The following is a 25,324-nucleotide window of genomic DNA, read 5'->3' on the forward strand; positions in this document are numbered from 1 at the left end:
TAATTGCAACGTAGACCTGGAAGGGAATGAAAATGTATGTAAATGTTATCTATAATCTTTAATACATTTACAAAACTTGATTATGCTTTTTTGTGAAGACTTTTTGCTAAATTAATGGGGAAATTAATTGAATCCATTTAGGAATAAGGATATTATGTAACAAAATAAAGTGAAAAAACATGGGTCTGATTACTTCCTGAATACAGTGAACTGCTGAGCTAATTAGAACAGACTCAGGTTAGTGTCTTCCTTCTGAGTGATTCATTCTAGTGTGATTACAAGTTTGTGGTAGGAACAGTTCTTGAAAACAGTTTCGATTTTAGTAATTGGAGGAATGTATGACGGGTGAAAGCAGAAAAACAAGAAAAACGACTATCACCCCAGATGGGACTCGAACCCACAATCCCTGGCTTAGGAGGCCAATGCCTTATCCATTAGGCCACTGGGGCAGGCGCCTGAGTGTTTAAACACTATCATTATGAAGAATGTATGAAAGGTGATTTGTGATAATATGGTTATTATAAAATTCTGAAGGTTTATTCTTAAATAGCTGAAGGTCCACTGAGTTACCGTGAGTAGAAATCGAGTGCACGTATATCAGGGATTTTACGATTACCACGAAATGCTTTGAGCGTTCGGTGAGGTTTCTACAATAAAAGTCCTCAGTATAATTGACTGGTTTCACTAGGGGTCATACTACATGCTTGTGTTTTTCCCTTTTTTACTTGTTTTAAGCATCAAACCCACCATATTTATCTATATATTTAAATACATAAACAGTCTACATTTTGCAAATTAAAGAGATTTGTTTTCCCATAGTGGCTTTGTTTTATGCTTAAATGATGAGCGGTTTTATTTTGAAAAATAAATCCAGGAACCGGCAAACTAAAGTGTCCCCATGTGCCCATGTTGTGAAAGAAAACGTTAGTCAGTGTTGGGTGATCGAGGTGCCTAAATATTTCATGTGTGAAACTTCAGCAAGGTACATTTAATATCGGGTTGTTGATGCTTGAAATGTATAAATGACATCTGGAGACGAGTATGATATGCTAACAGTCTAGCTAGTTAGTAACTTGGTCGCTCGATGAGCGCGTAAAGAGGCGAAGCGATTTGAACTTCGGTTTTCTTGGTCACGGTAATGAATGTAAACTATATCACTAACATTTAGGTTCAAATCTGAAGCCCGAATGGCTCGTTATTTAAAGTATAAATGGCCCCTGAATGAATGGCGGTTTGTGAAAACACAGACGATGCTAGTTAGCTGTACAGGCTAGTTAAACGCTAATTTAAATATTAGCTACTAGAAATGTGGGAATTTAAATTGCGACCTGGGTAAGAAGGCTGCATACATTTTTGTTAGTTGTATCATACTTGGGTTTGGTTTATGGATCTAGTAAGTAAGTAACCGTGAAGTACTTTAACTAGACTGGATAGATGGATATCATTGTTTCCTTCCTATAGGTGGATTAGCTGTATAACTACAGTACTATATTCCTCTCGTTTACCAACTAGCTGGTCAATTTTGCCTGACCCAAGTTAGTTAAATATTAAAATATGTATGAGATGTTAAGGTATTATCATCAGTGGCGGTTCTAGACCAAAATTACTAGGGGGGCCGAGGTGGGGCCAGTGTTTTTTCAGGGGGGGCAGATAGCTACACTACCGTTCAAAAGTTTGGGGTCACTTTGAAATGTCCTTATTTTTGAAAGAAAAGCACTGTTCTTTTCAATGAAGATCACTTTAAACTAATCAGAAATCCACTCTATACATTGCTAATGTGGTAAATGACTATTCTAGCTGCAAATGTCTGGTTTTTGGTGCAATATCTCCATAGGTGTATAGAGGCCCATTTCCAGCAACTCTCACTCCAGTGTTCTAATGGTACAATGTGTTTGCTCATTGCCTCAGAAGGCTAATGGATGATTAGAAAACCCTTGTACAATCATGTTAGCACAGCTGAAAACAGTTCAGCTCTTTAGAGAAGCTATAAAACTGACCTTCCTTTGAGCAGATTGAGTTTCTGGAGCATCACATTAATTGTGGGGTCGATTAAATGCTCAAAATGGCCAGAAAAATCTCATCTCATTATCTCTAGCCGCTTTATCCTGTTCTACAGGGTTGCAGGCAAGCTGGAGCCTATCCCAGCTGACTACGGGCGAAAGGCGGGGTACACCCTGGACAAGTCGCCAGGTCATCACAGGGCTGACCCATAGACACAGACAACCATTCACACTCACATTCACACCTACGCTCAATTTAGAGTCACCAGTTAGCCTAACCTGCATGTCTTTGGACTGTGGGGGAAACCGGAGCACCCGGAGGAAACCCACACAGACACGGGGAGAACATGCAAACTCCGCACAGAAAGGCCCTTGCCGGCCACGGGGCTCGAACCCGGACCTTCTTGCTGTGAGGCGACAGCGCTAACCACTACACCACTGTGCCACCCAGCCAGAGAAATGTCTTGACTATATTTTCTATTCATTTTACAACTTATGGTGGTAAATAAAAGTGTGACTTTTCATGGAAAACACACAATTGTCTGGGTGACCCCAAACTTTTGAACGGTAGTGTATTATCATCAGTGGCGGTTCTAGACCAAAATTACTAGGGGGGCCGAGGCGGGGCCAGTGTTTTTTCAGGGGGGCACATATAAGGACAAAACATGGCAATATTTAAGCGTTCAAAATGTTTTGTTTAGTTTATTTAAAACCAAAACAAAATACATTGAGCATAAATACAGTGAGATAAACATTCTGTCTCAATAGCCTAAACATAAAATACATTGTGCTCAATAAATCTTAAAACCGTGTTTCTCTTTTTTTGTAAAATAAGATTTCTATTTTTGCATACAGTGAACCTTTTATCTGTACATGACACTTTTTTTAAATTCACAGCATGAATGAATTTTCTTTTTCGCAGCATGAGACTTGAATGTACAATCACTATCTTTATCCAAATCACACTGTCATCATCTCAGTGTGATTTTTCACACTGAAATTCAGATCAATTTTCCTTACCTTCGCCTCTTTGCAGTAGCCTAGTTCTTGCAGGGCTGCAGCTGTTATCTCTCACGTCCGAAGTTTACAATTCGCGCCGCTGCTGGTCTTTCTGCTGCAGGTAACAGTGCACGTGTAGCGCTTTAAGGAGTCCGTGTAGAACACGCCGTCATGTCAGTTCTGATCTTCGAGCCAGCGCACGTAGAAATTAATAAATCTTATTACCTGTTCAGCACAGGGGCCAGGAGCAATTTTACAGGGGCACTGGCCCCCGTTTAAAACCGCCTATGATTATCATATTATTTTTCCCTTATGACCAGGCAGTCAATAGGAACTCGGATGGCTTCTGGAGATATCGATCAGCTTACAGAGGCTCTGGCCAAGACTCATGTTGGGGAAGAGCTCAGTTACAAGGGTCAAGGACTGAAGCTGAATGATAAACAGTCAGGTAGGAAAAGTATTGTCTCCTTTACATTGCGAAACCCCATAAAGTACATTTTGCAGTAACTGGACGATTTTTGTTCTGTCTGTAGTGGAAGAGATCGTGCAGGAGATAGAACAGTTCCAGGGTCTGAAGGCGTTGCGGCTTGAAGGAAATACTGTTGGTGTTGAAGCAGCACAGGCCATCTCAAAGGCTCTCGAGTCCAAAAAGGATCTGCAGGTACATTTATTTGGGGATATTTTTGGTTGTGTGTGGGTATCCCATCCAGAGTGTATCCCTACCTCACGCCCCGGGGTTTCTGGAATAGGCTCCAGAGCTACCATGACCCTAACCAGAATCAAGTGGTTACTGAAATCGAGTGAGTCTGTATTACAGTTTCTGTTTACCAGTGTTTTTGTTTTGTTTTTTGGGGAAAGCGATGTTACTGGAGTGACATGTTTACGGGTCGCCTTCGCTCTGAAATTCCATCTGCCTTGGTGAGTCAGTATCTTGGGTGATTACTAACTCTGTTACTTCATTCAGTATGCATTTATATCTCTAATTTCATAATCTAAACCTTGTAGAATGCACTGGGCAGTGCCTTAATGATATCAGGGGCCAGGCTTACTGAACTGGACTTGAGTGATAATGCATTTGGACCTGATGGCGTAAAGAGCATCGAGGCCCTCCTCAAGAGCTCCGTGTGCTACACGCTGAAGGAACTCCGGCTGAATAATTGTGGCATGGGTATTGGAGGAGGCACAGTAAGTGGTGGTCGGTAATAGGATAGCCCATAGTTTAATGACAGCAATTCAGCAATATTCAAAACAGTATCCCTTGATTCTAGATCCTGGCTTCTGCACTGACTGACTGCTACAAGCAATCAAGTGCTGCCGGCTCACCTCTAAAGCTAAAAGTCTTTGTAGCAGGACGTAATCGACTTGAGAATGATGGCGCCACTGCACTTTCCCAAGCGTTTCAGGTAATGAAACACTTTTTTTTTTTTTTTTTATCGCTCCACTTTTGCTCTGACACAGCTATAATCAGGTTAAGGCATTTATTGCCACTTTTTTCTCTTGTTCAGCTGATTGGAAGCCTCGAGGAGATTCACATGCCACAGAATGGGATCAACCACCCAGGCATCACAGCTTTGGCCACTGCAGTGCAACACAATCCCAATCTGCAAGTGCTTAACCTCAACGACAATACCTTTACCAAGAGAGGTGCAGTAGCCATGGCCCAGGTATGATTCACTTTCTGGTTGTTTTAAGTTTTTATTAGTTAAACATTTAATTTGTAAATAAATCTGTGATTAATGTGTGATCGTGTATCAAGGCACTGAGCAGATAAAGATGCTGATTGATTTTTTTTTTTTTTTGGTAATCGGATGTTTCAATGTCAACTTGCCAAAACCTTAATTAGTAGTTTTCAATAAATATTGAAACTTCTTAGTTAGCACACTTCAACAACTGAGTTTCTAATTAGTTTGAATTTTCCAATTATACAGTTACATTTCTCTCATCTCATTATCTCTAGCCGCTTTATCCTTCTACAGGGTCGCAGGCAAGCTGGAGCCTATCCCAGCTGACTACGGGTGAAAGGCGGGGTACACCCTGGACAAGTCGCCAGGTCATCACCGGGCTGACACATAGACACAGACAACCATTCACACTCACACCTACGGTCAATTTAGAGTCACCAGTTAACCTAACCTGCATGTCTTTGGACTGTGGGGGAAACCGGAGCACCCGGAGGAAACCCACGCGGACACGGGGAGAACATGCAAACTCCACACAGAAAGGCCCTCGCCGGCCCCGGGGCTCGAACCCAGGACCTTCTTGCTGTGAGGCGACAGTGCTAACCACTACACCACCGTGCCGCCCTAGTTACATTTCTGTTTTGTGTTATTTTTTTCAGGCCCTCAGGCACTTGTCTAATGTGCAGGTCATTAATTTTGGAGACTGTCTGGTGCGCTCCGAAGGTGCCATTGCCATAACAGGAGCACTAAGCGGACTGCCTGTTCTTAAGGTCAGTATTTTCAAGTAATCAGGTTAATTATGTGTTTTGCTGTACTGGGTTTGTATATTTAACATGCAAATGCCTGTGTTGCCTGGCAGATTATTATAAACAGGCATTACCATGGTATGATCAAATAAGATTTGATAACTCTGCAATATTTTCAGCTATATGTCGAGTGGCAGTTAAAATGTTTGCAAAGTTTGAATATAACCGATGCAAAGGTGCACACTGGCACAGTAAAATGCCAGTGGTTGTGATTTAATAGAATATAAACATTGCTGATCATTTCAGCCTTACTTTTTATGTGAATAGTAATTCATGTTCATCTACATTTGCATAATACACGGAGTGCAGAATTATTAGGCAAGTTGTATTTTTGAGGATTAGTTTTATTATTGAACAACAACTATGTTCTCAATCAAACAAAAAGACTCATAAATATCAAAGCTGAATATGTATGGAAGTTAGAGTGGGGTGTTTTTAGTTTTGGCCATTTTAGGAGAATATGTATGTGTTCAGGTAACTTTCACTGTGCAGAATTATTAGGCAACTTAATAAAAACCAAATATGTAGCCATTTCACTTATTTATTTTCACCAGGTACACTGATATGACAACTCCAGATTTGCAAATAAACATATCTGACATTCAAACACAAAACAAAAACAAATCAGTGACCAATATAGCCACCCTTCTTCATGAGGACACTCAAAAGCCTTCCATCCATAGATTCTGTCAATTTCTTTATCTGTTCACGACCAACATTGTGTGCAGCAGCAACCACGGCCTCCCAGACGCTGTTCAGAGAGGTGTACTGTTTTCCCTCTTTGTAGACCTCACGTTTTATAATGGACCACAGGTTCTCTATGGGGTTTAGGTCAGGTGAACAAGGGGGCCATGTCATTATTTTTTTCACCTTTCAGACCTTTACTGGCTAGCCACGCAGTGGAGTATTTGGACGCATGAGATGGAGCGTTATCCTGCATGAAAATCATGTTCTTCTTGAAAGATGCTGACTTTTTCCTATACCACTGCTTGAAGAAGGTTTCTTCCAGGAACTGGCAGTAGGTCTGGGAGTTGAGTTTGAGTCCATCCTCAACTCGAAAAGGTCCAACAAGCTCGTCTTTGATGATACCAGCCCATAGCAGTACTCCACCTCCACCTTGCTGGCGTCTGAGTCGGAGTGGAGCTCTGTGCCCATTACTGATCCAGCCACAGGCCCATCAAGAGTCACTCTCATCTCATCAGACCACAGCACCTTAGAAAAATCAGTCTTAAGATATTTCTTGGCCCAGTCTTGACGTTTTATCTTGTGTGCCTTACTCAGTGGTGGTTGTTTTTCAGCCTTCCTTACCTTGGCCATGTCCCTCAGTATTGCACACCTTGTACTCTTTGACACTCCAGGAATGTTGCAACTCTGGAATATGGCAGAACTGGATGCTAATGGCTGCTTGTTAGCTTCACGCTTGATTTTCCGCAGATCATGTGCAGTTATTTTGCGCCTTTTTTTCCCCACACGCTTCTTTCGACCCTGTTGACTATTTGCAATGAAACGCTTGATTGTTCGGTGATCACGTTTCAACATCTTCGCAATTTCAAGAGTGCTGCATCCGTCTGCAAGACATCTCACAATTTTAGACTTTTCAAAGTCTGTCAGATCTCTCTTCTGACCCATTTTGCCAGAGGAAAAGAGGTTGCCTAATAATTATGCACACCTGATATAGGGTGTTGATGTCATTAGACCACACCCCCTCTCATTACACAGATGCACAGCACCTGATATACTTAATTGGTAGTAGGCTTTCAAGCCTAAACAGCTTGGAGTGGGACAACATGCATTAAAAGGATGTTGTGGTCAAAATACTCACTTGCCTAATAATTCTGCACTCAGTGTAATTTGAGCAGCAGTACACTGGGTGAAATCACGGTTCTCCTGTGTGTAGGAGCTGAACCTGTCGTTTGGAGAGATTTCTGAACCTGCAGCTCTGGTTGTTGCCAGGGCTATACAGGACAAAGCTGAACTGGAGAAACTAGACCTCAATGGTAACCATGTTGTGTGAGCAACGCGAGTTAGTAACATGTTTAGCTGCATGAGGTGATGATTCAGAATGCACATAAACACCTTGACATGCTACTGGATAGAAGTGAGCTGCGAAGATAACTTCTAATGAACTCTGATTGCTGCTATAATTTCACTTACAGCAACCAGTCATGATCATTGCACACAAAACGATGAGTAAACAGGAATATTATGTTCCTTTCTCAATATGTTTTACAGTATGTGAAGTAAATGATTGAGGAGTGCAGTGAACCCTAAAATCTAAACCACTGTATGTTCAGGTTGTGACTTTTTTTTTTTTTTAAGAACTTCAAAGTGCTGAAATGAACTAAACAGTTGTTGCTGGTTGTTTGGACAGGAAACTGCCTGGGGGAAGACGGCTGTGAAGCTCTCAGAGAGGCCATGGAAAGTATGGGCATGGGGGATGTGCTTGGCTCGCTCAGGTATTTTGATGTTTTAGTAGGTACAGGAAAAAAGTAATACCTGTGCTACTCAACTAAGCATGGATCAAATGATGTCAGCAGATGATCTCTAGAAATCTGCATTGATGCCAGTCTGGTAGAATCTTTGAATTAAGCATCTTAAAGATTTTTTTTTTTTTAAATAAGAAAAAAAAAAAGACATGGGTGCACAGTGGTGTAATGGTTAGCACTGTTGCCTCACAGCAAGAAGGTCTTGGGTTCGAGTCCAGTGGCTGATGAGGGCCTTTCTGTGTGGAGTTTGCATGTTCTCCCCATGTCCGCGTGGGTTTCCTCCGGGTGCTCCGGTTTCCCCCACAGTCCAAAGACATGCAGGTTAGGCTGATTGGTGACTCTAAATTGACCGTAGGTGTGAATGGGAGTGTGAATGGTTGTTTGTCTCTGGCCAAGTTTACATTAGACCGTATCTGTCTCGTTTTCTTCGCGGATACACTGTCCGTTTACATTAAAACACCGGGAAACGGAAATCCGCCAGGGTCCACGTATTCAATCCAGATCGTGTCTGGTCCGGTGCTGTGTAAACATTGAGAATACGCGGATACGCTGTGCTGAGCTCTAGCTGGCGTCGTCATTGGACAACGTCACTGTGACATCCACCTTCCTGATTCGCTGGCGTTGGTCATGTGACGCGACTGCTGAAAAACGGCGTGGACTTCCGCCTTGTATCACCTTTCATTAAAGAGTATAAAAGTATGAAAATACTGCAAATACTGATGCAAATACTGCCCATTGTGTAGTTATGATTGTCTTTAGACTTGCCATCCTTCCACTTGCAAGTGGTAAGTGATATGCGCTGGGATCACACACACAGCGGCTCAGTCCCGAATCACAGCTTGTGCACTCCACTCGCGCGCTCTGTGAGCTGCGCAGGGCCGGAGTGCGCACCCTCCAGAGGGCACTCGCTGTTCAGGGCGGAGTGATTTGGAGTGCAGGATGCCTGCGGAGCCGAGCGCATCCGTGTATTGGTGTTGCTGTGTGCACGCGAATCGTGTATTGGTGTTGCTGTGTGCACACTAATCATTTTAAAAACGTTAATCTGATGATCCGCTGATACGGTCTAATGTAAACCCCACCTCAGTGTGTCAGCCCTGTGATGACCTGGCGACTTGTCCAGGGTGTACCCCACCTCTCGCCAATAGTCAGCTGGGATAGGCTCCGGCTTGCCCGCGACCCTGCACAGGATAAGTGGCTACAGATAATGGATGGATTGGGGGGGAGGACACAAAATCATTCAGTCAGGATTGAGCAGTCCACTTTGGAATGTCCAGTCATGCTTTTTTCTACACTGAAATCATGATGAGATTTCAAATTCCTGTTATTTTCACTTAATTATAGTGATGATGAAGGGGAAGAGGAGGAGGAGGAGGAAGAAGAAGAGGAGAGAGATAGTGAAGATGAGGATACAGAGGAAAAGGAGGAAGATGAGAAGAACTGTATCAATGGGATAAAAGATGAAGATGAAGGTAAAGGTGAAGGAAGCCCAGCAAAGGTAAGATAGACCGCCTATTGCATTTATTATAAATAATTATATTTCAGCGTCCTTAAATAAAGGAGAAAGATACAGACTTCAGTGTATTTCACTAATATTAAAATGAAATTATTTTCTCTACACAGGTATCATTAGGCAATGCTGACCTCTTATCCTTCCTTCAGTCCCCAACGTCAGAGAAACTGCTTAATCTTGGTGCCAAGAGAGCTCTGCTCTTTGAGGAACAAGTACAGTATATTCATTCTTAGAGCTGGCCAAAATTAGTTCATTATGTGTGCATTTCATCCAGTTCATAACATGTGTTCTGTGTTCTTTCAGGTGGATTTTTCAGATGCTGCTGAAATTGCAGACATTTTTCTTCAGCTATCCTCAGTGTATGAAGACGATGCAGAAGTGAAGCGAATTGTTTTTGAAACTGCTGGTATGAGCAAAATGTTTCATTCCAAAATGATAATGAAAATTGCTTTGTTGTGAAAATATTTGTTGGGTATTAAACCTCTCCTCTCATATGTAAAACAGATAACCTGTTGAAGAAAGCACTTTCCTGCCCTCAGTTTCAGACCTCTAGTTTTACTTCTTCACTGTTGGTGAAACTGGGGCTTTTAAAGGTACCACTTAGAATAATGTGTTTTGTACTGTACAGCACCAGTCAAAAGTTTGGACACACCTACTCATTCATAGGTTTTTCTGTATTTTGACGATTTTCTACGTTGTAAAATATCAAGACATCAAAACTATGAAATAACATATGGAATTATTTGGTAAACAAAAGTGTTGAATCACCTGGAATGCTTTTCAATTAACAGGTGTGTCTTGACAAAAGTTCTTCGTTCTCGTTAGGGGTCACCACAGCAGATTATCATATTTGATTTGGCATAGGGATTTTTTTTTTTAAACACCAGATGCTGTTCTTGACGCGACCCTCCCCAATCTATCGGAGCTTGGGACCGGCGCTACGCAAGCACTGGCTTGTGCAACCATTTTTTTACCTAACCTGCATGTCATGACTGTGGGAGGAAACCATGCAGACACAGGGAGAACATACAGACTCCATACAGAAAGCCCCCGTTGGCCATGAAGTTTGGACCCGAAACCTTCTTGCTGTGAGGCGCCGGTGCTAACCACTACATCACTGTGCCGTGTCTTATTTAGTGAAATTTCTTGCCTTCATAATTTGTTCGAGATCAAACGGTAAATAGCCCTACTGCACAACTGTAGTGATCCATAGTATGTCAAGAACCACTCAACTATGTAAAGAGAGATGACAGTCCATCATTACTTTGACATGAAGTAATTTTTAATTAATACACAAAAAAAACATTGAATTAAAGGGTTTGTCCAACCTTTCGACCGGTACTGCATGTTGCTCTGAGCCTTTCCCTTCAGACTTTCATGTTCTATCAGCATGTTTCAACATCTCATATTTTGTACTTCAGGGTGAGAAGAAGGCCAAGAAAGTGTGCGTCTTGCCTGGTCACCTACTTACTTTGAAGCACTGTGTTGAGCAGGACTACTTTCCTGTGGACCAGGCCAATGTTCTCGAGGTCTTTGTGTCTCGGTTAGTACATGTGTTTGCAGAGCTATTACCAAAAGCAGTGGTAGTTTTTGCTTTTCTTTTTACACCCCCCCCCCAACCTTGTCAATAAGCCAGTTCTGTTCACCATGATTATTTATGTTCCATTGCAGTCCTCTGACTTTCTGTATATTTAACTTTCAGAAATGGCAAAGTTTTAGCGTCATGTCCCAGTGCTAGAGATGACCTCAAAGCCACACTGGAAATAAGGATCTCTGTCTAGGACCCTGTTTTATCACAGAAAATTCCTGGACATACATGTGGACCAATGAGGCGACCAGAATTGGTTCCAGGGACTCAATCTATTATTGTCTGTATCCATCCAAGTCACCAGTTATCTTTGGTTGGAGCATTTGAAATTGGACTATAATGAAACAAGTCCTTGGAGACTGAAATGTATAAAGTACATTGTGAACCACTGCTTTATTACAAACATTTAATGTTAAGTTATATTTAAAAACTTGAGTGGCTTTGAAATTGTGACTCTACTGAGGTTTTACTTTCATTCACAGATTCCATCTTAGCTAACTGAATGAATAACCCTAATTGCTGTGAAAGAGCTTTTTGAGATATATTTTTGAAGATGAATCGTCACTGATATTATGTGTCATGACATCAACTGGTGCAGTAAGCACACACCAAGTAACTGATTTAAGGGGATTTCTCAAAAATCCATTTTATTTTTCACCTAACTTGTTTATCGATTTTCTCAAATAATACTAGCAGTATGCACTTGCTATTTGGCCCGCAGAAGACTCAATCTTGAAGAATGGAACAAAAATAAAAATGTTAATTGTGTGGGGGTTTTTTTGTTTTGTTTTTTTCTACCTGGGGAAAAATACTTGTAATTACTTTTTTTTTAAAACATTGACCTATTTTCATACATAAAAACAAAAACAATTTAAAAAAGTATTGGAGGAGGGTTTTGTAGTAACTTTTTTGTTTTCTAGCTCATGTAGGAAATGTAATTTCAGAGGTGTGATAACACCTATATACCGATTTTTATTTGATGTGTCAAATTTAGTATGATGTGATGGTAGAATTGATGTTGAGCAGCTAGTAAAAGGGAACAGAATAAAAGATGAAAAACATACCTCAATACAATTTAAATCTCATACTTCTGTCTGTATGATTATTATACTCGGTGTGCTTTAGTGTTTTTGTATTCACATTAAACTGATGAATTGTTTTCTGAGGGAAGGAGTCTGGTCTTGTCATTTCAAAGTACATACTTCTAGACTGGTACCAAAATCCAGAATTGTGACACCCAAAGGCATTTTTGAGACAAAGTCGGCAAACAGTCTTATTTTGTCAATTTGGGTGAATTCAAATCTGCAATATGCCGAGCTCTATCTGACCTCTGTTGACCTCTAGAGGTCATTGAACTTTGGGCCTGTAAACGTCTCAGCTGAACCCAGTTTCTCAGCTTTCTAAAGAATGAAATGTACTGAAATGATTAACGAAGTTAGCAAATGGCCTTGTTTGTTAAATGTTTGGGTGCTGAATTCATTTTTCATTTGTAAAACGACATATGACCTCTGATAACCTCAAGGTCATTAAACTTGGCCTATAGGCCTATGCATTTAACGGCATTTTTAAACTGACTTTACTCCCCCAAAAAGAATATGAACAGACAAAAAACAAATAGAAAGGGACAAATACAACATTAAATGCGAGTCCATGTACATGTGACTTACTTTTCACAATGAGAATGCCTAGGCGATCACCTTACATAACATTGCATTACATTTAGCGGTTATTGTTTATACAAAGCTACTGAAAAAAGGACAGATTCAGCAGCATACAAAATGTGGGGGTATACAGGGTATACAGGTTAATCAGGGTTAGTATAGATGAGAGTTTTTTTCTTTGTTGTTTGTTTTGTTTTAAACGGGGTAAAGCCTTTACAAAAAACAAACAACAAAGAAAAAAACTCTCATCTATACTAACCCTGATTAACCTGTATACCCTGTATACCCCCACATTTTGTATTCTGCTGAATCTGTCCTTTTTTCAGTAGCTTTGTATAAACAATAACCGCTAAATGTAATGCAATGTTATGTAAGGTGATCGCCTAGGCATTCTCATTGTGAAAAGTAAGTCACATGTACATGGACTCGCATTTAATGTTGTATTTGTCCCTTTCTATTTGTTTTTTGTCTGTTCATATTCTTTTTGGGGGAGTAAAGTCAGTTTAAAAATGCCGTTAAATGCATAGGCCTATAGGCCAAGTTTAATGACCTTGAGGTTATCAGAGGTCATATGTCGTTTTACAAATGAAAAATGAATTCAGCACCCAAACATTTAACAAACAAGGCCATTTGCTAACTTCATTAATCATTTTAGTACATTTCATTCCTTAGAAAGCTGAGAAACTGGGTTCAGCTGAGACGTTTACAGGCCCAAAGTTCAATGACCTCTAGAGGTCAACAGAGGTCAGACAGAGCTCGGCATATTGCAGATTTGAATTCGGCGCACCCAAATTGACAAAATAAGACTGTTTGCCGACTTTGTCTCAAAAATGCCTTTAACTCCTTAAATAAGCACTTTTTTGAATTTTGGTACCAGTCTATTCAACTTAAACCTTAAAGTTATAGTGTGGTTTTTTTTTCTAGAACATATCATTTTCCTAATAAAGGTGTTTTCCAGCTGTTATTGTGTACTGCTAGGATGTTAGTGATTTATGTTTGCAGCGAGCTAGACAAGCATCTTTTTGTCTTTAGAAGCATTTAATATGTGACTGTATGAAGATGAATGGTTGATTGCTTTTGTTCAGAAACTTTAGTTTACGGCAGAAGTGGCTCAATGGTTAAGGCACTGGGTTACTGATCAGAAGGTTGGGTCCTTGGGCCCCCAGTCACTCTTGGGTCCTTGAACAAGGCCCTTAACCCTCTCTGCTCCAGGGGTGCTGTATCATGGCTGACCCTGCACTCTGACCCCAGTTTCCTAACAATCTGGGGTATGTGAAGAAAAGAATTTCACTATGCTGTAATGTAAAATTGCAGCTCAGCTCCACTAGTCCAAATGGGATTCTCAGTGAAAGGGTTAGGATATACAGTTTATTTAGCAAGGACAGAAGAGGATTACTAAAAAGAACAGAGACTTTTTTTTTTAAACAAGTGCATGAAATTTCAGCTTTGTAACGGTACAGTGTGTGCAAATAACATTACACATTAATATTTAGTAGTAATTGTTTAAGTTGGGGTCATTTTTTATTCAGTAACTATTTGCACCTTTATGGAAAAAAATGTTTATAGACAAAAAGTTTAAGCTTATCAAAAGTCAGTGAAAATAGTCAAAGAAAAATCCCAATTGAGGAATTCAAGAGAAAATTATGTCCACTCCATGGTATGTTTGTGAGAGTCACTCTGAGTGTAGTGTGGAACAGTGTGTCTTTGTGTGTGCAGTGAGGTCTGAAGCTGCAGGGACACACACACACACACCACCTCACTTTCACACGGCAAATTCCTCTGGTGCTATTGCTTACCAGAGATCTTGAAAATCTTGTACAGAAGTGGGTATTTAAGATGAGATTAATGTTGGTCTTTAGGAAGAATTAGAAGACTCAGTGTGAATTCCTACTGCTGAAGGTAGGTGCCATTCAAGGTGGGGTTTTTGTTTGTTTTTTTTCTCAGAATTAAAAAGTGTTAGGACTGTCTTTCATTGGTAGCTGAAAAGACTCTTTAGTTTATATATATATATATATATATATATATATATATATATATATACACACTAGTGCATCTCAAAAAATTAGAATACCATGAAAAAGTTCCTTTTTTTCATAATTGAATTTAATTCAAGAAGGTAAACTTTCATATATTCTATATTCATTACATGTAAAGTGAAATATTTAAAGCCTTTTTTTAATTTTGATGATTATGGCTTATAGCTCATGAAAATCAGAAATCCAGTATCTCAAATTATTAGAATATTCCCTAAGATCAATCAAAAAAAGGATTTACAATACAGAAATGTCCAACTTCTGAAAAGTATATTCATTTATACACTCAATACTTGGTTGGGGCTCCTTTACCATGAATTACTGTATCAATGCGGTGTGGCATGGAGGTGATCAGTCTGTGGCACTGCTGAGGTGTTATTGAAGCCCAGGTTGCTTTGATAGTGGCCTTCAGCGTATCTGTATTTTTGGGTCAGGTGTTTCTCATCTTCCTCTTGACAGTACCCCATAGATTCTCTATGGGTTTCAGGTCAGGAAAGTTGGCTGGCCAATCAAACACAGTAATATCATGGTCAGCAAACCATTTGGTAGTAGTTTTGGCACTGTGGGTAGGTGCTAAGTCCTGCTGGAAAAGGAAATCAGCATCTCCAAAAAGCTCGTCAGCAGATGGAAGCATGAGGTGCTCTAAAATCTCCTGGTAGATGGCTGTGTTGACTTTGGACTTGATAAAATACAGTGGACCAACACCAGCAGATGACATGGCACCCCAAATCATCACAGACTGTGGAAACTTCACACTGGGCTTCAAACACCTTGGATTCTGTGCCTCTCCACTCTTCCTCCAGACTCTAGAACCGTGATTTCCAAATTACAGTTAGGTCCATATATATTTGGACACTGACACAAATTTTGTTTTTTTACCTGTTTACTGAAACATATTCAAGTTATAGTTATATAATGGACATGGACATAAAGTCCAGACTTTCAGCTTTCATTTGAGGGTATCCACATTAAAATTGGATGAAGGGTTTAAGAGTTTCAGCCCCTTAACATGTGCCACCCTGTTTTTAAAGGGACCAAAAGTAATTGGACAATTGACTCAAAGGCTATTTCATGGGCAGGTGTGGGAAATTCCTTTGTTATGTCATTCTCAATTAAGCAGATAAAAGGCCTGGAGTTGATTTGAGGTGTGGTGCTTGCATTTGGAAGATTTTGCTGTGAAGAAAACATGCGGTCAAAGGAGCTCTCCATGCAGGTGAAACAAGCCATCCTTAAGCTGCTAAAACAGAAAAAACCCATCCGAGAAATTGCTACAATATTAGGAGTGGCAAAATCTACAGTTTGGTACATCCTGAGAAAGAAAGAAAGCACTGGTGAACTCATCAATGCAAAAAGACCTGGACACTCACAGAAGACAACAGTAGTGGATGATCGCAGAATAATTTCCATGGTGAAGAGAAACCCCTTCACAACAGCCAACCAAGTGAACAACACTCTCCAGGAGGTAGGCGCATCAATATCCAAATCTACCATAAAGAGAAGACTGCATGAAAGTAAATGCAGAGGGTTCACTGCACGGTGCAAGCCACTCATAAGCCTCAAGAATAAAAAGGCTAGATTGGACTTTGCTAAAAAACATCTAAAAAAGCCAGCACAGTGCTGGAAGAACATTCTTTGGACAGATGAAACCAAGATCAACCTCTACCAGAATGATGGAAAGAAAAAAGTATGGCGAAGGCGTGGTACAGCTCATGATCCAAAGCATACCACATCATCTGTAAAACACGGCAGAGGCAGTGTGATGGCTTGGGCATGCATGGCTGCCAGTGGCACTGGGTCACTAGTGTTTATTGATGATGTGACACAGGACAGAAGCAGCCGGATGAATTCTGAGGTATTCAGAGACATACTGTGTGCTCAAATCCAGCCAAACTGATTGGTCGGCATTTCATAATACAGATGGACAATGACTCAAAACATAAAGCCAAAGCAACCCAGGAGTTTATTAAAGCAAAGAAGTGGAATATTCTTGAATGGCCAAGTCAGTCACCTGATCTCAACCCAATTGAGCATGCGTTTCACTTGTTAAAGACTAAACTTCAGACAGAAAGGCCCACAAACAAACAGCAACTGAAAACCGCTGCAGTAAAGGCCTGGCAGAGCATTAAAAAGGAGGAAACACAGCGTCTGGTGGTGTCCATGAGTTCAAGACTTCAGGCAGTCATTGCCAACAAAGGGTTTTCAACCAAGTATTAGAAATTAAAATTTTACTTACAATTATTTAATTTGTCCAATTACTTTTGAGCCCCTGAAATGAAGGGATTGTGTTTTAAAAAATGCTTTAGTTCCTCACATTTTTATGCAATCATTTTGTTCAACCCACTGAATTAAAGCTGAAAGTCTGAACTTCAACTGCATCTGAATTGTTTTGTTCACAATTCATTGTGGTAATGTACAGAACCAAAATTAGAAAAATGTTGCCTCTGTCCAAATATTTATGGACCTAACTGTAAATGCAAAATGTACTTTCATCTGAAAAGAGGACTTTGGACCACTGAGCAACAGTCCATTTCTTTCTCTCCTTAGCCCAGATAAGACACTTCTGACATTGCCTCTGGCTCAGGAGTAGCTTGATATTAGGAATGCGAAAGTTGTATCCCCTTTCTTGAAGATGTCTGTTCGTGATGGGTCTTGATACACTGACACCAGCCTCAGTCCACTCCTTGTGAAGCTCTCCCAAGTTCTTGAATCAACTTTTCTTGACAATCCTCTCAAGACTGCGGCCATCCCTGTTGCTTTTGCACCTTTTCCAGCCACTCTTTTCAGCAATGACCTTTTGTGGCTTACCCTCTTTGTGGAGGGCATCAGTGATCATCTTCTGGACAACAGTCAAGTCAGCAGTCTTCCCCATGATTGTGGTTGTGTGTACTGAACTAGACAGATACACTGTGTTCATACTGTTTTACTCAAACTCAAAATGAAATATTCTAATATTTTGAGATGGGTTTTTTTATGTATTTGTACTGTATGCCATACTGATTAAAATAGAAAAATGCTTGAAACATTTTAGTTTATGTGTAATGAGTCTATAATATATAACATTTTCACTTTCTTAAATAACTGATGGAAAATATTGAACTTTTTCACAATATTCTAATTTTTTGAGATACACTAGTGTGTGTGTGTGTATATATATATATATATATATATATATATATATATATATATATATATATATATATATATATATATTTGTGTGTGAGAGAGAATGACTGACTGACTCACTTATTTAAAATATCTATTTAAAAGAGGTCCCAATAGCATTAGTATCATCAAAGTTAATGTATAAATGTAATCGTGAACCACAGTGGAAAAAAACGTGATATGTTGTAAGCTAGAACAACAACTGATCAATTATGTCAAAGAGTTTCATGTATGCTGTGTTGTAGAGCCCAAGATGTTTCTCATTTCTACATGGGCCATTATATTATTGTTTTTCCTTGGCATCCGGGAAGTGAAGCCAGGAAAATGTCCCAAATTTTGCATGTGTGACAGCATTCAACTTACAGTGGCTTGTGTCAAGAAGAATCTGACTGATATTCCACCCACCATTGATGAGGTACAACCAATATCACAAGCATACTTCTGTAGGAGTTAAATTGGGGTCTTGTAATAGGATTGAAATATACATCACCACCAGGCATTATTATTATGAGGATGTAATACAGTTTAAAATTTCATTTAAATTTAAAAATATATATATTTTCCATCAGTCAAGGCAATTATCTACTGTATAAATTAATTTGATCATTAAAAAAAACTGATCATTTAAAGGTTGTACTGAACAATTTAAACAAGTAAAACAGAAAACCCAAAATATTGTACTGTTCCCACATTGTTGGCACAATTTAAAAGTCAGGCATCCCCACCTCCTAAAGCCCAATTTATAATGTAAACCGTATAACAATAACTGAGAGATTATCTAAAACTCCACATAATAAACCTTTCTGTAATCTGTGTACGTTTCCTAGATCACAGTTAAGTTGGACCTGAGAGGTAATAACATAAAAGAGCTTCCTACAGGAGCATTCAAACACACACCTTACCTCACTCACTTGTCTCTCCAACGCACTGGCATCCGCAAAGTACGAGAAGGAGCTTTCCGCAGTCTCGGCCGCTTGGTCTTTCTCAACCTGGCCTACAATGACATTGATATTCTGTACCAAGTGAGATAAGCATTGCTTATTTACAAAACCAGATTAATTTTGTATGGACCACATTGTGTTTGAATTGTTACATTCTATGTATAGTTTATGTTCATATGAAGCTCTTTGTTACTGTTCTTGATCACAGGAGTCATTTGATGGACTTTCCTCCCTGAAACAGCTCATCATTGACCACAACAGAATAGAGGAGATACAACCTGGAGCTTTCTCGCAGCTGGGGTTTCTTAACCTCCTCTCCATTACTCATAACCAGCTGGTCTACGTACCAAATATGGCTTTTCAGGGCCTACAGAACATCAAATGGTTACGGCTCAGTCACAACGCACTCAATTACATTGACACTGAAGCTTTTGCTGGCCTCTTCACTCTTACCCGTCTCAGTCTTGATAACAACGAGCTCCAGTTTTTCCCCACTGATACCATGACAAGGTGAGCTTAATCCAACTTTGTGTGCTCTTGAAAATTGTCATTGTGTAGTTTCTTGTGGGGGAAAAACGTCAATAGAAGAAGAATATGTTAGCCAGAGCTGAGAGAAAAAGGTTTCTTGTGTGTTTTCTCCATAGACTCCCTGAGGTTACGCGCCTAGACTTGAGTTACAATCCCATGACCTATCTCGGGGAGGAAGTAGTATCTATGGCCAAGCTTACACACCTCTTTTTGGATCACAACTCCCTGCAGGATTTTTCCAGTGCAGCAGTTTTGCTCTCCCCCAAGCTGACCCATCTTGACCTCAGCCATAACCAGCTGCGTGTCTTGCAGCCTTTGGCCCTTGGCTCCCCTAAACTGACTCGTCTCAACCTGGCAGGCAACCCAATCTACTGCAGCTGCTACCTGCGTCCACTGCGAGAGTGGGCAATACAGGATCAGGTACGTCTCAGAGGAACTTGCAGTGGTCCACCCCACCTGTCTGGTGAGAGCCTTGATACAGTGCAACCTGTTGATTTGCGCTGCCAGAGTCAGGAAGCCATGCTGAAAGCCGAGCTGGAGGAACAGAGACGACTTCCACCACCACCTACAACCCCACCTGATGACAAGGTCAAATGCCCAGACAACTGTATTTGTGAAGTAAGGGAGTTTCATGATGATATAATGAAGATTTTTTTATGTTAGGTACTCATCAATTAAATAATTAAATATCATCTCTGTTTTTACCTTTAACTCTAGACTGAAAACTATCACACATCCTGTGAGAAGCAGGGTCACACCAAAGTACCACGAGGCTTCTCTCCAGACACACGCTTGCTGGACTTGCGTGACAATCACTTTCATTACATTGCTTCCAACAGTTTCCCAGGCCTGCCAGAGGTGGTTTCCCTTCATCTGCAGCGCTGTAAAATCCATGAAGTGGAAGGTGGGGCCTTCAGTGGTATGAAAGGTCTGGTCTACCTCTATCTTTCAGAGAATAACCTCATGTCACTGAGTCCAGATGTGTTCAAAGGTCTGCCCCAGCTCACCTACCTTCATTTAGAGAAGAACCAATTTAAACAGTTTCCCAAAAGAGCTTTTGCGCTGCTGCCTGGCTTGCTGGCTCTACACTTGGAGAACAATGCCATCACTAAGCTTGAGACAGGAATCCTGACAGGTGCTGAGAAACTGAGGAGTCTTTTTCTCACCAAGAATGAGATTACCAACATTGCTCCTGGGGCCTTTGACCCAGCATCTGACCTTGCTACACTGCACTTAGGCAACAACAAACTTAAGGAAGTGCCAACTAATGCCTTTCCAAAAACAGGTAGCTTGACAGAGCTTAATTTGTCCCACAATCCTATTCGCTGGATCGGGGCTGAAGCTTTTCTTCCTATTGCAACCTCTTTGAAACATCTTTATCTCAATAACCTGAGTCTGGAAAAGGTGAGACTTAAGTACACAGTTACTGAATTAAAATGCAAATCGTATCTATGCATGCACTCTAGCTTTGTCATAGGGACAAAACTAACAATTATCTTATACTACAGTGGTGCTTGAAAGTTTGTGAACCCTTTAGAATTTTCTATATTTCTGCATAAATACGACCTAAAACATCATCGGATTTTCACACAAGCCCTAAAAGTAGATAAAGAGAACCCAGTTAAACAAATGAGACAAAAATATTATACTTGGTCATTTATTTATTGAGGAAAATGATCCAATATTACATATCTGTGAGTGGCAAAAGTATGTGAACCTTTGCTTTCAGTATCTGGTGTGACCCCCTTGTGCAGCAATAACTGCAACTAAACACTTCCGGTAACTGTTGATCAGTCCTGCACACCGGCATGGAGGAATTTTAGCCCATTCCTCCATACAGAACAGCTTCAACTCTGGGATGTTGGTGGGTTTCCTCACATGAACTGCTCGCTTCAGGTCCTTCCACAACATTTCGATTGGATTAAGGTCAGGACTTTGATTTGGCCATTCCAAAATATGAACTTTATTCTTTTTTAACCATTCTTTGCTAGAACGACTTGTGTGCTTAGGGTCGTTGTCTTGCTGCATGACCCACCTTCTCTTGAGATTCAGTTCATGGGCAGATGTCCTGACATTTTCCTTTAGAATTCGCTGGTATAATTCAGAATTCATTGTTCCATCAATGATGGCAAGCCGTCCTGGCCCAGATGCAGCAAAACAGGCCCAAACCACGATACTACCACCACCATGTTTCACAGATGGGATAAGGTTCTTATGCTGGAATGTAGTGTTTTCCTTTCTCCAAACATAAAGATTCTCATTTAAACCAAAAAGTTCTATTTTGGTCTCATCTGTCCACAAAACATTTTTTCTAATAGCCTTCTGGATTGTCCATGTGATCTTTAGCAAACTGCAGATGAGCAGCAATGTTCTTTTTGGAGAGCAGTGGCTTTCTCCTTGCAACCCTGCCATGCACATCATTGTTGTTCAGTGTTCTCCTGATGGTGGACTCATGAACATTAACATTAGCCAATGTGAGAGAGGCCTTCAGTTGCTTAGAAGTTACCCTGGGGTCCTTTGTGGCCTCACCGATGATTATACGCCTTGCTCTTGGAGTGATTTGTGTTGGTCAACCACTCCTGGGGAGGGTAACAATGGTCTTGAATTTCCTCCATTTGTACACAATCTGTCTGACTGTGGATTGGTGGAGTCCGAACTCTTTAGAGATGGTTTTGTAACCTTTTCCAGCCTGATGAGCATCAACAACACTTTTTCTGAGGTCCTCAGAAATCTCTTTTGTTCATGCCATGATACACTTCCACAAACATGTGTTGTGAAGATCAGACTTTGATAGATCCCTGTTCTTTAAATAAAACAGGGTTCCCACTCACACCTGATTGTCATCCCATTGATTGAAAACACCTGACTCTAATTTCACCTTCAAATTAACTGCTAATCCTAGAGTTTCACATACTTTTGCCACTCACAGATATGTAATATTGGATCATTTTCCTCAATAAATAAATGACCAAGTATAATATTTTTGTCTCATTTGTTTAACTGGGTTCTCTTTATCTACTTTTAGGACTTGTGTGAAAATCTAATGATGTTTTAGGTCATATTTATGCAGAAATATAGAAAATTCTAAAGGGTTCACAAACTTTCAAACACCACTGTATATGTGATTACTGTATTACCTAACACTATAGATAATATTGTGACCAAAAACATTTGCAAACACTCATTACTTCTTAATTTCCCAATGGAGATGATTACCTGTGTATTTTTTATACCACAAAATTGATTCATTTAATTTATTTTCCATGTACAGATGTCCAAGTATTCACTTGCAGGCCTTGGGTCTGGCCTTCAGAGTCTTTTATTGGAGGGCAACCAGCTTGAGGATGTGCCTGACTTTAGTCCACTTACAGGACTTGAGGTCATTAATCTGGCAGAGAATCCACTACTGTGTGACTGCCCACTCTTACCTCTACGCAAGTAAGAAGGCTTCCTGTTCTCCTAATCTTATTGCATTAACATTACCAAACATTGTATATGACCTATCCATTGGTAGTGGAGCAATATGTGATCCTGGCACCAAATCTTTTGAGTGTGGTTACCTTTTCAAAATGGTGTTTTTCATCTCCTTTGCAAAGATGTCTTATGATACTTTTCAACAGACTAGGGTGAACTAATACAAATCACCAAGAAAGTTGCCAGTGCTGAGGCTCCTTTTTGCCTAATTTGCCATCGACATTTGGGCTTGAGATCAAGCGACAAATATAAAATGACAGGTCAGAATTTCGGGCGGCACGGTGGTGTAGTGGTTAGCGCTGTCGCCTCACAGCAAGAAGGTCCTGGGTTTGAGCCCCGGGGCCGGCGAGGGCCTTTCTGTGTGGAGTTTGCATGTTCTCCCCGTGTCCGCTTGGGTTTCCTCCGGGTACTCCGGTTTCCCCCACAGTCCAAAGACATGCAGGTTAGGTTAACTGGTGACTCCAAATTGACCGTAGGTATGAATGTGAGTGTGAATGGTTGTCTGTGTCTATGTGTCAGCCCTGTGATGACCTGGCGACTTGTCCAGGGTGTACCCCACCTCTCGCCCGTAGTCAGCTGGGATAGGCTCCAGCTCGCCTGCGACCCTGTAGAAGGATAAAGCGGCTAGAGATAATGAGATGAGGTCAGAATTTCAGCTTTCATTCCCTGTGATAATTACATCTAGATGTGTTGTAGAACTTACAACATGGCACGTTTTGTTTGAACCCACCCATTTTTCAAGTGATCAAAAACTATAGGAACATTAGACTGACAGGTTTATCTTGTACAGGTGTTAGATTGAGTCTTTAAACAATTAATAGTTCTGAATGTCTACTTTTGGTTTGTGCCCTGGGTTTCACTTGTGAAGACTGCATTTGTTGAAAAAGGATAAACCAACATGAAGACCAGAGATCTGTCTGTCTATGGGCAAAAAGCAAGCCATTTTGAAGAGCCATTGCACAAGCATTGGGCATAGCCAGTACAACAATTTAGAATGTCCTTAAAAATAAAGAAACTACTGGTGTGCTAACACCTACACATTGGAGCAGGTCAGCCAAGGAAAACAGCAGTTGATGAAATGTGACAACTGTGAAGAAAACCCCAAAAAACAACAGTAACCTCACCAACAACCTCCACATGGCAGGAGTGAAGGTATCACAGTCCAATGTTCAAAAAAAGACTTTAAAAGCAGAACTACAGAGGCCATACCACAAGATGCAAACCACTCATCAGCAGTAAGCATCAGAAGTCTAGATTGGAATTTGCAAAGAAATACAGAGATGGACCACAAAAGTTCTGGAACCAGGGTTAACTTCTACCAAAGTGATGGAAAGGCCAAAGTGTGGAGGAAGAAAGGATCTGCTCATGATCCAAAACATATGAGTCAAGCACGGTGGAGGTAGTGTCATGGCTTGGGCTTGCATGGATGTTTCTGGAACAGGATCACTGATCTTTATTGATGATGTAACTCACCATGGTAGCAGCAGAATTAATTCAGAAGTCTCCAGAAACATCCTGTTTGCTAATTTTCAGCGAAAGACAATGATTCAAAACACGCTGCCACCACAATAAAGGACTTGACTGGGGGGAAAGTGGAAGGTTTTAGACTGGCCATGTCAATCACTAGACCTTAACCCAATTAAACATGCATTACACCTGCTGAAGAGGAGATTGAAGGGAGAAACCCCTCAAAACAAACAAAACTGAAAAGTGGTACAAGCCTGGAAAATGCAGCAGTTTAGTGATGTCAGTAGGTCACCAGCTTGATGCAGTTATTGCAAGCAAAAGATACGCAACCAAATATTGTGTTACTTTATTGTAAATTGTTACAATACTTTTGCTCACCAAAACATTGGGTGATCTGCCACCAAAGGTGTCATGTTCTACTTTTAACACATCTAGATGTAGCTATCAGGAAATTAAAGCTGAAATTCTGAGCTTTCATCTCATTCATCTTTGGATTTCAAACCCAAATGTATTCAGTGTGTAGAAAACAAAAATAACTGGTCTTGCTGTTCCAATACTTTCAGAGGGGACCATATATCAGTATATGTGATTTAAGGCAGACCCAACCTGAGTGTGTACATTTGTTTGTTTCTGTGATCTTGATGTTTTAATCACTAGCATATTATAATGTTGGTAATCAATTTGTGTGCATGCACAGCATTTTAAATTTTACAAAATGGCAAACTTTTTCTGCAGGTGGCTAGAGAGAGTCAACCTGAAGGTGAGGGCCAAATGCGGCTACCCACCTGAGCTCAAAGGCCAACGGGTCAAGGACATTCATGTTTTTAAAGGCTGCCCAGGACAGGGACCTCCTCGTTCCCAGAATTTGAAGATCACCAAAGCACCAAAGAGCACAAAATCCAAACCACACAAGAATGCAAAATCTCACTTCGTGCAGAAGCCTAGTGTTAAAAACCGAAAGTCTGTGTGATTACAAAAACATTTCTAAGA

At 40.5% G+C, this 25,324-nt stretch overlaps 2 protein-coding genes and 1 non-coding gene across 3 annotated transcripts; 2 read left to right on the top strand and 1 right to left on the bottom strand.

The window, feature by feature from the left end:
* Positions 1–376: 376 nt before the first annotated feature.
* On the bottom strand, positions 377–449 carry trnar-ccu (transfer RNA arginine (anticodon CCU)). The gene has a single exon. It is a non-coding gene; the product is annotated as a tRNA-Arg (tRNA).
* A 436-nt stretch (positions 450–885) lies between these two features.
* rangap1b (Ran GTPase activating protein 1b) lies at positions 886–12,233 on the top strand. The gene is made up of 16 exons (XM_060939812.1): positions 886–982; positions 3,320–3,447; positions 3,533–3,660; positions 3,858–3,917; positions 4,005–4,184; positions 4,268–4,402; positions 4,505–4,663; positions 5,338–5,448; positions 7,382–7,481; positions 7,856–7,940; positions 9,312–9,465; positions 9,591–9,692; positions 9,784–9,886; positions 9,985–10,073; positions 10,902–11,023; positions 11,183–12,233. Exons 1-16 carry the CDS (start codon positions 963–965, stop codon positions 11,259–11,261), a joined length of 1,755 nt encoding a protein of 584 aa, XP_060795795.1. The 5' UTR covers positions 886–962; the 3' UTR covers positions 11,262–12,233.
* A 5,944-nt stretch (positions 12,234–18,177) lies between these two features.
* Positions 18,178–25,304, top strand: chadlb (chondroadherin-like b). Its single transcript, XM_060938861.1, has 7 exons — positions 18,178–18,339; positions 18,752–18,946; positions 19,074–19,375; positions 19,510–20,011; positions 20,111–20,797; positions 22,665–22,831; positions 25,070–25,304. Exons 1-7 carry the CDS (start codon positions 18,178–18,180, stop codon positions 25,302–25,304), a joined length of 2,250 nt encoding a protein of 749 aa, XP_060794844.1.
* Positions 25,305–25,324: the final 20 nt, after the last annotated feature.

Source organism: Neoarius graeffei, chromosome 14, assembly GCF_027579695.1.
Source record: "Neoarius graeffei isolate fNeoGra1 chromosome 14, fNeoGra1.pri, whole genome shotgun sequence".
NCBI classification, from domain to species: Eukaryota; Metazoa; Chordata; class Actinopteri; order Siluriformes; family Ariidae; genus Neoarius; species Neoarius graeffei.